The sequence below is a fragment of the Siphateles boraxobius genome, unplaced genomic scaffold, assembly GCF_051911475.1.
Source record: "Siphateles boraxobius isolate OS27281-9 unplaced genomic scaffold, OSU_SipBor_1 7, whole genome shotgun sequence".
Taxonomy (NCBI): domain Eukaryota; kingdom Metazoa; phylum Chordata; class Actinopteri; order Cypriniformes; family Leuciscidae; genus Siphateles; species Siphateles boraxobius.
In genome coordinates this window covers 252,752-270,138 of record NW_027509197.1, presented here as the reverse complement: position 1 = coordinate 270,138, position 17,387 = coordinate 252,752, and the positions used below count along the sequence as shown (strand labels likewise).

The window sequence follows — 17,387 nt, the reverse complement described above, 5'->3', positions numbered from 1 at the left end:
TCATAGTCTAAAAATAAAATGTATCAGTCTTTACTGTCCCTTTTGATCAATGTAATGTGTCCCTGCTGAATAAAATGAATAAAAAATATATAACATCAATCTTACTGCCCCCAAACTTTTGAACGGCATGTAATTTTGTTTGTGATTAAATTTTTTTTTTTTTTTAAAGTGTAAATGGGTTTTATTTGTCAACTAACCATTAAGTTTTGTACTGTATGAAAATATGTGCATCAGTGTTCTGTGAGAATAAGACAACTGACAAGCCCAGGATTATGTTTAGTCATTTTAGTGTGAAATAAACAGCTGCCCTCAAAAGTGGGCATTGTACAATAGTCCGAAGATTTCTTGAAAAAATGACCAAATAAAAAATAATAATAAAAGTGACACATTAAGATGCTATTTATAATGAACAAAATCAAATTTAGACTTCACAAACTAAAAAAAAAAAAAAAAATGCAATTCTGGATCACTGTGACAGAAGAACAACCCTCGTCAGCTCAGAAAACAAAATAGTGTTTCATGATCTGCCATTAATCCCCACTGGACCTTCTCAATCAAACTCACGTGGAACATTTCTGACCGTTACGAACTTGGCTACGGGAGGTTTAAAATCCCCCCAACACAAAAATTGGCAATGGTACTCAGAATCGGAAGATAAAGAGACAATCATGATTAGATGAAGGAATAAAAACATAAGCCGATAATAACTGTACAGCACCACATGGAAACAAAGCCATACTTGAACATGGACTGACAACAAATGAGTGTGTCCGACTGATGACCTGCAGTGTGTTCAACTAAACGATCATATCAAACTCTAATGAGGACGATCTGAATGAAGGCGGCATAGGGAGTTCAAAACCTACGTGAACGTATCGCCGCCTTCATCATCACAGTTAGTAGTGATGTGACGGATATTGTCCCACAAAGCTTTAGGTAGTTGAACATTGGTTAACACGTCCCTATAGGATTTAATTTCGACACAGCGGCTCTTTTGGTCCTGAAACACAGTTATACACATTAATGCTGCTAAACCATCAGACAAACAAAATGAACAGTTTTTCTCTCCATTTTATCAAAGAGTGCGAATTCAGTTTGGCAAACTACAAACCGATTCATTTCATACAAACGATTCTTGATGCTGATTACAGTCCGGTCTTTTAAAAAAGTAAAGCCGAAGGGAGTTTTTCCTTTAGAAAAGCAGACATCACAAATCCAGATTACAATGTATATAAATATCTTTTTGCTCAAAAAGACTTGATTCGCAACAAATTCATATTGAAAGATCTGATCAACTCGAAGAGGTTTGAGAATTATGGTACATAAAATGCTGTTAATTACATGATTGTTTCATATTTGCCCCATTCGTTGGGCCAGGTTTACCTACACGAAATAAAACCACATAAAATAAACCATAAGAATACATTTAAAGACACTATTGGACACCTTCATGACTCCCAACAGCAAACTGGCAGGCAAGTTCTTTTGTTTTACATCTTTCTCCTTGTGTGGAGAACTTACACCACGAATATCACTTACAACCTAGAATTACAATGAAAGAAAGAAAGAGCTAAGCCACAAATGGAAATTCTGCCATTACTTACTCCCCCACTTCCCGAAACACAGCTCAAGCCTACAACGCTACATTCCCAATCTTCTTGAACTTGGTTTTTTGTGAGGAACAGATTTGTAACTTTCCCATCCACCCAAAGCTCACGACTACGTAAAAACAAAAATGCAGAGTCAACATTACTGGCATCAGGTTCTCACATATAGTCACTAAACGTTTACAGGGCACATGGTGAACAAGCTGCGGCCAGATGGGATGTTCACCCAATCACAACTTCACTTTTGGTCCATTTCTCACACAATATGATTTCAGATTATTTGAAATAAAGTGCTCGAGTCATAAACTGGCTGTTTATGTCCCTGTTATTGTGTGTAATTCTTCAAAAACCAAACATGGGGGAAGAAATAATGAGAGATTTTTCACTTTTTTGGCTAAACCGTTTCTTCAACATCATCAGCCACCTGTTTATCACCAGCGCTGCTTTCTTTATACAACACGATTAACCCCTTTCCAACAAGTACACACTGAAACAGATGCTTGACACCCATGAGCGACTCGGCCTTTGTACACGACAGCTTATAATACAATATAAGGCATTTCAGTGTTGTATGTGAAAACAAGAAATAATGCTTCCCCCATAAAAAGATGAACAAATCCCCCAATAATTCTATTTGTAAAATATATATATATATATATATATATGTGTGTGTGTGTGTGTGTGTATATATATATGCATTCACGTAAATGTACTTATTTACGTAAAGGAGGGTAAATATGTAAAGGTATAAAAGCAAGGTATATGCGTGAGCGTGGAATCGATCGATGTAGTCAAAATGGAGTCTAAAGTTTCTGGGAGAAGAGGATGTGATGTCGTACAGGAAGAGGCGGGACCTTTAGGATGATGTTCCTCTCCTGTAGGACTCGTCACATGATCACTCGACCCCGTCCCCGGTGGACACAGACACTAACTGCAGCGGGATCTCGGCTGAGCTCAGCTGGTCCTGCGAGCTGGAGGTGTTGACGGTGGCGTTGACGGTGGCGAGGCCCTGCATGGAGCCGGGCTGGATGTTGGTGAGGATGAGTGTGGTGCCGCCCGCCGTGATGATGCTGTCCGAGGACATGGCTCCGCCCACGCTGGACACCACGGCTCCGCCTCCTCCCTTCTTGTTCTGGTGCGTCTTTATGTGCTTGGCCAGGTGATCGCTGCGCATGAATCTCTTCGAACACTCTATACACACGAACTTCTTCTCTCCTGATGACGCCGAATGCATGAATGAAAAAAAGAAGAGATAAAAGCGGTTACAAAGCATAGTGAGCTCCCTGCATGAAGAAAGCTCATTTATCTATAAAAAAAAACAAAAAAAAATATGTTGAGTCCAATTCTAAGGGAGCATTATATGCCTTAATTGCAAAGGAGCCCATCCTAAAATGCACTGTAAAGACAGAATACACTGTACAAAAAAAAAATTTTTTTCAAAAAAAAAATGCTGGGTTGTTTTTAACCCAATTTTGGGTCAAATATGGACAAACCCAGCCATTGGATTAAATTCTTAAATTAAATTTTTAACCCAACGTTTGGGTTTCTCCGTATTTGACCCAGAATTGGGTTGAAACAACTCAGCTTTTTTAGAGTGTGCCGTAAAACATGCGGTCCAAAACCTTTGGGTCCGGTGTGATTTTTTAAATGTTTTTGAAACAAGTCTCTTATGCTCAGCAAGGCTGCATGTATTTGATTAAAAACGAAACAAAAAAAACAATATTGTGAAACAGTAATCAAAAAGTTAATTTATTCCTGTGATCAAAGCTGAATTTTCAGCATCATTACTCCAGTCTTCAGTGTCACATGATCCTTCAGAAATCAGTCTAATATGATAAATTGAAGTAGAATTTGTGTGACAGTCTATACTGTCACTTTTTATCACTTTTATGCAAATAAAAATATTAAATTCTTTGGTCATATTTTATATTAGCTGTCTTAAACTACTATTAACTGTTAGGTACAGTGTACTTATTGTGTTCATAATGTATTGTAAAACATTTTGTGCTGCTATTGAGGGGGATGTGTGTGAAGGAAGGTCAACGGTGTAATAATTATAGATGTAGTTACTAGTGTTCCCACTCTTTCATGAACACCAGATTCAAGGACTTTCACGGACTTTTTAAAGCATATTTTATTTATATCAAGCACAATAAAGGTGGGTTACTACCAATCTCGACAGTATCAAAGTGTGTCTATCATTACGGCAATTATGTTAATGCATATACGGACAACTAAATCTAAATTTAAGAATTTAAAATTCAATGAGGGCTGGTACAGTGTGTGTGTGTTTGTGTGTGTGAGTGAGTGAGTGAGAGAGAGGGGGAATTTGAACGAGAGTCGCAGTTTGCAGCTTTCTTATTCCTTCTTTAAACATTTATTTCACACTGGTTGTAGTTTTCTTTTTGTATGAACAATTTCTTGATTAAAACCTTAAAATATAGGGAATACTATGTATGAATTTTGCAATTAAATGAAATATGAATAAGGTACGGAGCCCCTTCAGGGAGGGACCTTGGCAAAAATATTCAAGATACCTTATCATTCTACATTTTTTGAAAGCACATTTAGCTTTTTATCAACACACCATTTAACCTTTACACCACCGCTTGTAAAAATATGGGTCGCATTGTTCTGAACAAAAACGGCAGAGGAGTTGAATGAAAATGCAAACCATGCTACTCTAACAAAATTTAGTTCACCAGTGTTTAGGACCTGTGTTTGTTTTCACATACTTTCCAGTCCTTGAATTCATGTGTCTGAATTTTAAGTACTTTCAACCCGGAGTTACAGAAATTAATTACACCTGTATTTACATGCAGGGATTTTTTATGGAGTGTCTATTTACACTGTGCAAATAGCCCGCCTTGTTGGCAGAGGTTATTTACACTAACTCCGCCCACTGATGTCTGGTTAGGCCAGACAATATTACAGAAGAAGCTGGATTGTCAGCAAAAGTGTAGGGGTAAGACGCATGAATCCTCCTTTTGCCGAACTCACTCTACTCCCTTTTCCCATTACATCAGATTGGAAAGGCCTTTTTTTTTCAAAGAAAAAGAAAATAGAAAAAGTGTCTAACGTGTTTTTAAAAATAAAGTGTTTATTGGTTAGGTGTAGGGAGGGCCTTATTTGTCCCTAGATTGCTCTGTGGCAGAGATCCATTTAGTATTTTGTAATAAATATATTAATTACACTATGTTATTATTGCACACCGTTTTAATGTACAACAAAACTGAGGTGCAAATAGTATCTGCCACTATTTATAAGTATAAATAGCATCTAACTACTATTTACACTTATTGCAAAGTAAATAGCATCTATTGCTGAAGAGTGAAAACTGCCACTGCGTTTTTTTAAAAATATATGTAGAATTTTTTTTACAGAATAAGAGCATTGTATCAAATGATTCATTTAAATGTTACTACATAGTAGCACCCAAAACCCCAAATTGTTGGTAATATATGTACTGACATCACCCGAGGCTGGAAGATACATTATTTAAAGAGACGACTCGACGCCTGTGAAGAGACGACTCAACGCCGGCGATATGTTATGCCCTAAATTAATACATGATTAACTAACTGTATGTACATTTCTGAAATGCACTTTCTGTAAAGCTGCTTTGAAACAATATGTATTGTGAAAAGCGCAATACAAATAAATTTGAATTGAATTGAATTAAAGACATTTTTCAGCAATAACTTTGAATTATAATTTTTTTTTCACAGGTGATGTTTGAAGAAAGTTGGGGAGAAATGAGAATACTGAAAAACATTTAAATGTATAGCCTACATGTTTGCCACAAATTTTCAGCTGCACTGTTGTACTTTTATTCTAACATCAGTCACTGAGACTCTATACAGGTCAGGACGGTGCCTAAGGCCTCGATCACACCAAACGCACTTTTTGTAGTGAAATGCGCCTTTTTGAATTGTTTTCTTATGGCAGTGAGTGTTCTGCGCGCTGTTTATGCGCCTCGCGTTGTTGCAGTCGAAAAAAAAGCAACTACGAGCGACAAAAAACGTCCGACGTCATTGCGTTTTTTTTTCATTGCGTCATTGCCTTCCGTTGTGGTGATGAAAGCTGCAGTTGCTTTGAACGCCCGGAGATTGCGACGATGGAGGATAAACTTGTGGTGCTCTCGCGGGTTACCAGGAGCTTGACTTCACGATCCATAACTTCCACGATGTTAACAGAAAGTTAATAAAAGGCTGATTTGACGTTTACTTGACAGGACAGCTGTTTCGGTGGTTGCCTGGCAACATAAAAAACGCAGCACTGCTCGTTCTGTGTGCCTCGCGTTTTTGGTTTGGGAACCGAGGTAGTGTCAGAGAAACTGAAAAACGTGTGTGTGTGAGGAAGAGTACCAGTGTGCGTTCTCCTGTGTCGCTGCAATTCATCACTGCGCGTGAACCTCTTCCCACAAAACATCCAGGTGCAGACAAAGGGTCTCTCTCCCGAGTGCCAGCGCAGGTGAGCTCGCAAGTGAGACGTCTTCCCGTATACCTTCCCGCAGCCAGCTATATGGCACACGTGCTGTTTCTTCTTGCCCATGTTAGATCCCCTACAACATATAATTACAAACGTACAGTCAGAATGGAAATACATCACACACATCCAGTAATGAAGACATGTAGTCAAACACACACCATAGGGTGTCTGTATTAGGCATGAATATAAATTTCACTGCGTCTCAAAAACAAAATGAGCTGCTAAAGGAAATGGCAGTGTTTTAGCAGTGTGATCTCACCTCCCACCTCCCTCTTTGCAGTTGGGGCAGGTGCATGCGACCCTGCGCAGACGTTTGCCTTCCTGGCTCAATCCCTCCATCTCCTCCTCCACTAAACGAACACGAAGGTGAGAGAGGTCATTGGCATTCAGCGTAGAGCTACTGTCCAGAGGCCACTCCTCCGAATCAGGCTCCTCCTTAATCTGAATATCTATAGAGTATAGTATGATCAGCGTTACACTAACAGCACTGCATAATTACGGCTACACACATCTTCCCTCTGTAATGGCACTCTGAATGATTGGATCTTGCCTGCATTATCTTGTTTACTCCATAGGCCTTATGCACCAGAGAAACGAGGGCACCGCCATCTTTAGAATATTGTCTTTGAACTTCCGTTTTTGCATTCGCTCTGTATATTTTTATGGCATCGCTGTCCAGGAGTAATTAGCTGGTGAAGTTGACTTATTGTAGAGTTAACGAAAGGTATCATGAGCATTGTATTGTTTATCATAAGCATTGTAAAGCATATGTCTTAACAAATGGACCTTGGACATTTTTTAAACGAGCCGTTCATTCATAACTACGCAAGATCGCTGTGAAAATACAGACCGGAAGTCAAAAGACAACGAGCTCAGCGCTGAAAAGGGGCGTGGCTACATAAGGTCTATAGGGCCTGAAGATTTCCACAAAAGCACTACGGAATCACAGATTCCAACGGAATTCACAGTATGACGTGGAATGTCACGGAATTTGGAAAACATTTGAAGAATAAATTAAAGTGGGGCTATAAAACTGCATTATGGACAAGTGTGAATTTAAAACATAAAAACACAGCTATTTAAACATCTGCTTGTTCTGTGTGTGTGAATGAGCACCGCAGTTTGGTCTACTACACAAATACTGAAGCATGCGTGGCGCTCGAGGTGTTTTCAGCGTCTGCCGCTATTTCATTTGATAAAATGAGTGTCAGATACACACAGAAACACAGTTCAATTTAATTTAAAGAAATCATGAAAGACATATATGACTATTTACAGTAAAATGTACTTGCATAACAATAAGAGTTTAAAACATTTAAGGAACACCACAAAATATCAAATCATTTTAATTTAACCTGTAACCTCTTTAAAAGATTAAAAACCGTTGCATGCAATTAATTGATCATTTAAAACAGACGACTGAATTTCTGAAAAAAATAAAAAAAGCTTCACAGGACAGTATTATTGTTCAAATTTTAATACATTAAATTAAGTGTTCTTAATTTAGCCTAATTAATTAGACAAATCTTAAATGATAAATTGAATAATAAAACCATCAAAACAGAATCCAGACTAATTAAATTGGAAAACACAGAATTTAGGAAAATAATTTCATAGGGCCCTGCATCTATCTACCATGTTTCCCCCCCCATAAATCAGTGGTTCTCAACCCTGATCCTGGAGGAACCCTGGCACCTTTTTGAAGTCTCCCTAATCAATCACGTTAGTAAAGACTCAAAGATCTCAAACGAGTGTGCCAGAAAAGAGGGACATCAAAAATGAGCAGTGTTGGGGTACTCCAGGACCAGGATTGGGAACCCGTGTCCCGAGGGAAAGACATGCATCACCACCCACTGCTGTACCTCCAGTGCTGTCGGTGTCCTCGGACTGCTGGAACTGAATGCCTGCCTGGCCCATGGTGTTGACCGTCACCGACTGCAGGTTAGGCATCTGTCCCGAGCTCAGGCTGACCTGTGTGCCGCCCTGGCCCAGAGACAGCGTTTGCACCGGGGCGAGAGTAATCTGCTGAGCGGGAGCCGTCTGGAGCTGGAGGTTCTGGAGGTTCTGAACTCCTTGGACCTGCGGGGACAGATTGGGACAGCAGAATGGGTAAAGGTAACACAAAAATGAAAATGTCATTATTTTCTCACCCTCACGTTGTTCCAAAACTAGGGATGCTAACGATTAATCGACGATGGATTGTCGATAATAATTACTAATAATAAATAACCAATCCAGGCACGCTCCAGCTGTAAAACCGTGTGTAGGGCCGTATAATTTCCGCGATCACGGAATCACGGACGGAATCGCGGAATTGGCCAATTAACGCGGAATTTTACATTAATGAAATTTTGTTTTTGTGTGGGAGAAGAACGTATGTCTGGGGAAAATGTAGACCGGGGGAAGAAAATCTGTGCGACACAACCCCTCCCGTCATTTCTGCTCCAATGACGGCATCAAAACAATGAAAGCATGGCGAAGCGGCTCTCCACAGCTCTGCTTTCATCGGCGAAAAAGTTAAGAAACTTGACGCTAAGCCCTCAGTACCGAGCCGAGCAGATTGCACGTGACTTTTATGAAGTGTTTCCAACACATAATTCGTGGCGAAGAATGAACACTGGCCGCCAAATATTGCGTTTTGTTCATTTTTTTAACGCTTTCAGTTGCATTTCCTTTCCCTGCTCTCCCTCCGTCTCTCTGTCACTCACGCGTCTCTCTCTCTCACTCACACACACATACACACACCCTCCGTGCACACCGCGTCTGTGTATGAGGCGCCGGACTGGACAAAAGCGAAGCGACACAGCGAGAGAGAGACCGTCCGAGTGTGTCCGAGAGCGCGCTCGACAGTGCGCGAGAGAGAGACAGAGTGAGACTTTTATTTAAACTTATATAAACTAATATAATTTATTTTACTGGACAGTTTAAAGCTCCTAACCATATTTTGTTGTTACTTGAAGTACTTAGAGTGAAGTGTTATGTTGCATCATGTAGTATTTGTGATGAAAAGTAAGAGTAAATGTCTGTTACCTCAATAAATTTAAGGTCATTCCTATTTTATTTGTGTACATTTTAATCATTAACATTAAAAGCACACTCTTTTTACGACTAAAATAACAGTAAAGAGTGAGAAAAAAAAGAATTCCCCAAAATTAAAACGGAAAAAACGGAATTTGTGAAAAAATAAAACGGAATTTGGGAAAAAATAAAACGGATTTTATAGGGCCCTACGTGTCCGATTGGTCCCTACACACTGAACCCAAGATCCAGTTTCCAATGATTGAACTTTCAAAATCACGTTGAAAAAATAAAAGTGTCATGGTCGCCGCGCTTTAGCCAAGTAGCATGTCAATGTCACTCCGTGATCTAAGCAGTGTCTTATGTTGTGTTTGGGCTCATTCAAGACCACCTACTCTAAATAAAGATATGCAATCTACTATGGTTTATTAATGTTTTACAAGGTTACAAACCAAAACATGGTGCAAAAGCATTGTGTATACGGTTTACACGTACATCAGAGGCGTTAAAAAAAAAAAAAACTAATACTTGGAATAGTTTGTTCTCTAAATGAAATCGATGTGCTTGTTGTATCTACTAGTCGAGAGCTTTTCAACGATATAGTCTATCTGTTATGTACGATGATTTTACTGATCACATTTTCATGTGAAACAGTTATTTTTTCACGCTATGAAAAGAGCGACTTCTAATATGTCAGCTAATATTAAGTGATGGTCATATTCACTATAAAGTTGGGCTTGAAGCGACATCTATATGTTGGTTAAGCAAGTGGTTAAGTAACGTGATAACTTAGTAACCACCTTTTGTGCAGGTTTGTTCTAGCGCGTGTTGCACACACAACCTTCCGTGTTTACCAATGTGATGTACTCTATATGTATGTCTGTTTATGTGATTGAAAGCCTAAATTAATACTGTTCATCATACAAAGAGATCATATCTCTTCAGAAGATGGATTAAAACACTCAATTCATATGGATCTGTTTTACGACACCTAATTTTAACCTATTTGGATCTTTTAAGTTTTGATTACCCGAACTTTCAATGGAGGGACAGAAAACTCAGGTTTCATTATATAGAAATATCTTAAGACTTTGGTTGTCTTCGAAACCAAAATTAAGGGGTTTGGAATGACATGAGTGTGAGTAATGATGACACCTATTTTAATTTTGGGGTAAACTAACCCTGTAAGCACTTGGTGTGGTGATTTAACTTGGCGAGTCTTTTTTTTTAATTCTAAACTTCAAAATCAGTAACTCAAGCATGATCAAGACTAATCAGTTTCTATGATAAATCACTGCCTGTATGTGGTGGGTTGCTGGTCAAACAATATGTTTGTTGTCATATGCAGGGCCACTAATGAATAGTGGTGCAGGAATCACTGTTTTACTAGCTTACACTGTCTGCATCATTACAAAAGATACTAATTTTTATGGTTCTTAATCCCCAACCCTGAAACTGTAATTTAAAAAAAATTATTTATAACCACTTACCTGGAAGGTCTGCCAACTCATTCATTCATTTGGTGAGGAACAAAGTTTTGAGAAGCGTTTTTACACCCTGTCATGCTGTTTTCCCACTGCAGTAAACGCATGTTGCAGTATTAAAGATAACGATTAAATGATTGTTAATTTAAAAGACGATCGATCATGGGAATTTGTGAAAATTGACATCCCTAATAACCACATACCTGGAAGGTCTGCCACTGTATTTGTTTTCGCTGGTGTACTGATTGTTTTTTCACACATTTTTCTTAAATGTGTATATTATATTAAATTTGTGTGCATTATCTTAAGTGTGTATATTTAGATGTCTTGTACAGCACTTTGGCCATTCTTGTGACTGTTTTTAAATGTGCTTTATAAATGATTTAAACTTAAACTATAACCCCATACCTGGAAGGTCTGCCACTGTATCTGTCCTGACGGTGACACGGTCTGGGCCTGGATGAGGAATGTTCCTGGGTTGATGAGCTGGATGTTTTGCATGTTCTGCTGGGCCTGACCGTCACTGGTCTGCAGGGGCAGGTGCTGTAACTGGATGACCTGCTGTCCCCCGGACACGTGCACCGTGCCCTGACTGAGGTATCCCGACCCGTCTCCCTGCTCTCCCGCCACAGGCTGCGTCAACACGCCCGTGCCGTCTATCGTGCTGGCCTGCTGCTGCTGCTGCGAGGACGAGGATGAAGATGTGGTAGGCACAAACATGTCTGCATTCGAGTTGAGTGTCTGGTGCTGTTCCCCTGCTTTCTCCGAGCCGTCAGAGTTCTCCACGCTCTGATTGGTCATGATCAGCTGTCCGTCAGCCGTGACGCTGGTAGCTATTGCCTGGGCCCCCGAGAGCCCGAGAGAGTCCAGATCCACGCTGTTTATGGGCACAAAGGTAATGTTACCAGGCAAACCCAGAGGCACGTTAGTGACCATCTGACCCTGACTGTTGAAGGCAGAGCTTCCCAGAGACACGTGGTGCACTTGGCCAGACTGGGTCATGAGGTTCTGAGTGTTGCGGATCACATCGGCTGCCGTCGTGCCCGTGACGCTGATGGTCTGGGTGCCGTCCGGGAGGATCTGGATCTGCCCTGAGGCGTCCTGCGCCATTGAAGCCCCCTCGAAACCCAGCTGCCCGTCGGCCGTCTGCACCTGAGGGATGACCTGGTATTGGATGTTAGGCACTGCGCCGGCAGACGTGTCCGTCCCTGACGTGAGTAAGATGGGCTGGCTCTGGAGACCCTGGATGCTCTGAAGAACATACTGTCCGTTGGACGTGACGATACCCGTGCCGGGGAGATGCAGGACACCCGAGTCGTCCTTTACCGCCTCCCACCTGTCAGACGACCCTGTTAACTGCACTGAGAGGTCTGCGTTCTACGGAGGAAATCAAAAGAGTTTCACACAAGAAAAAAGAGATGCCAAACAGTGCATGTACACAGTAAAATCTCTTGCTGTTACTATGCTGACTGGTGCAAAACATAGAAAACCCCATCGTATGTACAGGAATAATTAGAATTTAGTCTGAAACGTTGAAAGGTACCAAGTATCATGTGTGACCTGTAAAATAATCAAATTTCCCACTAATATAGTAATAATTAATTAAATAGCAAGAAAAAATTCAATGAAAAGGTTAAAAGGCGCAGTAAGTTTTAAAATCAATAAAATGGAGTTGAATTTGTGAATATGGATTAATTATGGACATTTTATCATCACTGGATTAAGTATCTTATCAATGGAAAACAACATTTTGTTGTGCTAATATCTGCATTTGCTTGTGTTTGTAATATTCTAGCTTCTACATTTACATTTATGCATTTGGCAGACGCTTTTATCCTAAGCAACTTACATTGGATTTCAAGGTACACATTTACATTATCGGTTCATGCTTTCCCTGGGAATCGAACCCGTGACCTGGACGCTCTACTGTTTGAGCTACAGGAAATGTCACCAGATATCTATTAGTCCCTGTGCAACTGCCATTAGACAAGGTACACGCTAGATTTAAATTTTCAAGTGAAAATAAAGCTGAGAACTTGGTCTAAAGAAAGTTTTTTTTGTCACTAGAATTTTATTTACCATGGCTACATTGGTTTGATCAAAAATACAGTAAAAACAGCAATACTGTAAAATATTACAATTGAAAAGAAACTGTTTTCTATGTGCATATATAGTAAAATGTATTGAATTTTCAGCATCACTACTCCAGTCTTCAGTGTCACATGATCTTCAAAAAACAATTCTAATATGATGATTTATTATATTAATGTTTAAAACAGTTGTGCTGCTTAATATTTTTTATAATCCGTGATACTTTTCAGGATTCATTGATGAATAAAAAGTTTAAAAGAACAGCATTTATTTAAAATAGAAATATTTTCTAACAATATAAATCTTTACCATCACTTTATATAAATTTAACACATCCTTACTGAATAAAAGTGTTAATTTCTTTCAAAACAAAGAAAAATAAATGAATGATCCCAAACTTTTGAATGATGGCGTATATATTATTACAAAAGATTTCCATTTTAAATGAATGCTGTTCTTTTTATTCAAAGAATCCTGAAAAACGGATCACAGGTTATAAAAAAATATTAAGCAGCAACAACTGTTTCCAACATTGATAATAAATCATCATATTAGAATGATTTCTGAAGGATCATGTGACACTGAAGACTGGAGTAACTATGCAGAAAATTCAGCTTGCGTCAGAAATAAATTATATTTTAAAATATATTCAAATAGAAAACCTTTATTATAAACTGTGACAATATTTCACAATATTACAGTTTTTTTCTGTATTTTTAATGAAATAAATGCAGCCTTGATGAGCGTGAGACACTTTCAAAAAGAAAGTAAAAAAAAGTAACGTTTCGTATAGGCTTTTTTTTTTTTTAAAGACTGTCCCTCACAGTTTCGCTTTCAGGGAAGATTATTCGGTCTATTATTTGACTTTTTTTCCCCATGCTGGTCTGATATAAACTAATAAGCAAGCAAAACACAAACTAAGATTGGTCAGTTACAGTCTTCCTGAGGACATTTTCTGGTAAGAATGAGATGGGATGCACTGTGAACCATACAATAATTTATTTAGTCTAAACTAAAAGGAAGATCAACCAAATCAGTGCCTCCCTATATCGTGGGATAGTTTACTCATCATCATGTTGTTCCTAACCTGTATGAGTTTCCTCCTCCTGCCAAACACACAAAAGAAGATATTTTGAATAATGTCGGTAACCAGACAGTTGATGGTAGCCACTGACTTCCACAGTATTTTTTTTTCCTACCATGGAAGTCAATTGGGTGCTCCACAACTGTTTGGTTACCCATATTCTTAAAAATATCGTATTTTGTGTTCAGCAGAACATAGAAATTTATAACTTACAGGTTTGGAACAACGTAAGGGTGAGTCATTTTTTGTGTGAACTACGCATTTAAGTTTGGGGAGTAAACGCACTCAATAAAGGTAAACAAGCCCTATTTCACACTCAAACCACGGTATGGTACAATAAAGGTGATGTATCTGTAGTTGCAGACTTACCACTCCAGCAACACCATTATTATTCGTGTTTGCCCCGTTCTCTGCTCCGAGGCCGGTGCAAGTGGCGGCGAGCAGGGCGAGCGGCGAGGGCTGTCCGTCCTGACGATGGGCGGGTTTAATACATGAAAGGGGGTGGCCACACAGGAAGTACCAGTGTTTTAACACAACAAAGTGAAAACTTCACCAAAGCACATGCATTAGAGATAAGAGAGGAGAGGATTTGATGTGATTTACCTGATCCGCGCCGCCGCCGTCCTGCGCGCTGCTGCTGTCCGCCATGACTCCCGCTTTCACTGGCCCTTCAGGCGCTTAAACACACACACACACACACACACACACACAATACAAAATAGCGATTAGAACCACACATCGCGCGATTTCTGGACAGACGCCATCATACGCGGGTTATTTAATGGATTATCTGAGCTCTGTATTTATTCCCTCCGCGGATCTTAAACTCTCAGATTCACCCGCCTGCTAACATTAGCCTAGCTTAGCATAAACATACTTAGCCTGCACAAAGATTCAAAGCGAGCATTCTCACGCTCTTCAAATCCTACGTACCGGTCATTACGTGAGTTCTTTAAAGAAGACTGGTGTCTGCGCTTAATTACACTCCGAGCATGGTTATTTTAATCGCTGCCTGCGCTCGCTTTAGTCCAGTTTGTTTTTTTCCCCTAATTTGATTGACGGCGGGGCTTCCACTTCGCCAACTGCGTCACCGACAGGAAGTCCGCCCTTCGTCTCTCTTCCCATTGGAGGTTGGGTTGGAGAACTCGCCTTTTGATTGGATGAGCGGGATGTCTGTCATTTTGAACGGGCTGCTTCCTATGTTTCGTTGTCCGTCAAGTTTTGTCCGTGAAGATGAACAGTTTCCGTCAGTATGGTGCAGGGTTTGTTTTGTAATTGTTTTGATGCGTGTTTATCTTTTTAGTTTATCATCACTAAAGTTTTACTATTTAAGGATTTTTTTCCTTCACATATTTTGCAAGAATATTAAGTCTGTTTTCAAACAAGCAGGGGAACTGATGACACATCATTTTTTTCATAGTCTTATAATCAGCAATTAAGAGGTTTGTGGTTTAATGTAAGAGGCCACTTGAGCTAAGTCAAGTGTTTCTCCAGTACCACCAGTGATTAATGATAATCAGTGATTTCTGCAGCTCAGCCTAAATGCAGAAGGGAGCAGCATCTTCTTTTAACAAAGATGTGTCATGATGGAATTAATAACCTCACATACTCAATATCCCAAGGAGAAACATAACAAAAAGTACTGGTGCTAAAAGAGTGCACCAACATTATATACAAACACAGAAATATAGATATACAATAATAATGTAGAATGGACATGGATATGTAGCAAAAAAATATTTTTATTTTTGACAACACTACATTGCACTTAGTTTATTATGCCTTTTTAAAAGACTATAATTGAAAAATGTTTATAATATAGAAAAAATTCAACCCTCCAAAGTGCAGTGACTGCGTTACACGCCGCTGCTGAAATCCACCCACCCAATAATGTCAAGTATGTACGAATTCTCTGTATGGACAATTTAAAACAACATGAATGTTTGTGTTCTACTATTCTAGTTAGCTTCACCGTCTCAAAAAAAAAAAAGAAAAAAAAAGGGATAATACCATTTTTAATTTTTAGACAACTGATGTACCTATGCCTCCCTGAATCATAGTGCGTCAAGGGAGTTCAACAGCACAGAATGAGGAAATTAACTAGGAAATTAGACTGTCTTAGGGGCAAATTCGGCAGATTGTTTTGTTATTCACCAGAGAGCATGAGTGGGGAAAAAACTGGGTGGAAGTTGATCTCACCAGGATCATATATAAAATAAAAAAAAATCACTTTGTATCGTCCTACTCGTCCAGAAGGAGAAAAGAGTCTGAGAAGTTTGTTCGCGACAGTGGTGTTGCTTTTATAAACGGCAAAAGATTAGCACGATTGCATTGAGATAACAGCCCAGAGACATTCTGCACTCTCAGCTGCGTTCCTGATTTAAGACTCTGTTTGCTGCATCGTTTCCACTGTGTCAGCTCCTCCCCGAGAGTGACCAGAGAGCAGCGTTTTCCTTCAACCTTCAATTCAAACTTGGGCCATTACAGCCAGACTACAAAAGCACTTTCCCAGCACTCAGGGGCTCGCACCAGTGAGTGGGGGATATTTCCAATCACTCCGCTGTCAATCTGAGTGTCAGGTAAACACAGGCTGGCAGACAGAGCCTTTAGAAAGACCTGCATCTGTGGCTCTCGCTCTCCTACCTTACCTTGCGCTGGCTTATCCACAATCTAACGCACAAAGACACCCACACTCAAATGGAAAAGCAAAACGCAGCTGTTGTACAATGGTGGCGGTATCTTATCTCATATCTTTAGATTGAAGTACTACACAATAAGTTAATTGCTTTGATGTTTTGTCTGAAAGGATGTGATTTCAGGCAAGGTGACAAATTGGCTTGCAAACCAGGAACCAGCAACGCAGTCTTTGATTGTTGAACAAGCCGAGCTGAAATACAGAACATCGGTGTTATTGATTGATTTGGTCCCAGGAGGCTTGGGAATTATGGGATCTGTGGGAGATGGTTTGGGTTTGCTTCACAAATGAACACAACTTTTATGAATCCAGAAAGAAATGGTCTATAAACGAACTACACCACGGTCACATGACTTTAATGTCACCACCATTTAAGGCAGGGCAGGCGATTTGTTCCAGAGACATCTTTTGTTGGTTGAAAGTCTCTTCACATCCTGAGATGTACCCTCTAAATGTATTTATATGTATATATATATATATATATATATATATATATATATATATCGTCTGTGGAAGGCGTAGGACCCTAAAATGTTCGTCCAATCATTGCAATCGGTCTGATATGATGTCATACCTGCCTGTCAACGTATGTATTTTATACCAGACATCACACATCATCAGTGGGTTTCATGCTTTGCAGAGTTAGACAGACGTCAGTCACTGAGAGCCACAAACGAAACCGCAGCCGTTTTTACAGTTCCTCCTGAACAAGCTTATGCTGAGTTCACATCATACCTACTATAATCTAGAAGAGATGGAAACCCCTGATGTTAAACTAGGAGCGGTTCGTGACTCGAATTTATGTGTTTCAATGGCAACACTATCGACACCGAAATGAATCTACAGCAGTCAGGTGGTACAAGAGTTCATTATTATTGTAATGTTATGTGCTTTGAGACATGAGGTAGCTTAACGCT

General features: G+C 39.6%; 1 protein-coding gene across 2 annotated transcripts; it reads right to left on the bottom strand.

The window, feature by feature from the left end:
* Nucleotides 1-270: 270 nt before the first annotated feature.
* On the bottom strand, nt 271-14,870 carry sp3a (sp3a transcription factor). 2 transcript variants are annotated; one of them, XM_077216573.1, is made up of 8 exons: nt 14,709-14,870; nt 14,379-14,452; nt 14,145-14,243; nt 11,009-11,977; nt 7,961-8,177; nt 6,358-6,547; nt 5,975-6,171; nt 271-2,822 (listed from the first exon to the last, which is right to left on the bottom strand). In XM_077216573.1, the coding sequence occupies exons 1-8, from the start codon at nt 14,713-14,715 to the stop codon at nt 2,503-2,505; spliced, it is 2,073 nt and encodes a 690-aa protein (XP_077072688.1). In that variant the 5' UTR covers nt 14,716-14,870; the 3' UTR covers nt 271-2,502. The 2 variants fall into 2 exon arrangements, with proteins under 2 accessions (XP_077072688.1, XP_077072689.1); XM_077216574.1 differs by having other exon boundaries at nt 6,358-6,448.
* Between the last annotated feature and the right edge of the window lie 2,517 nt (nt 14,871-17,387).

Coding starts and splice junctions, on each gene's coding strand:
- sp3a (XM_077216573.1), bottom strand. Junction 6,172..6,357: donor TGCAAAGAGGGAGGTGGGAG/GTGAGATCACAC, acceptor TATATGTTGTAG/GGGATCTAACATGGGCAAGA. Junction 2,823..5,974: donor ACACAGGAGAACGCACACTG/GTACTCTTCCTC, acceptor CGGCGTCATCAG/GAGAGAAGAAGTTCGTGTGT.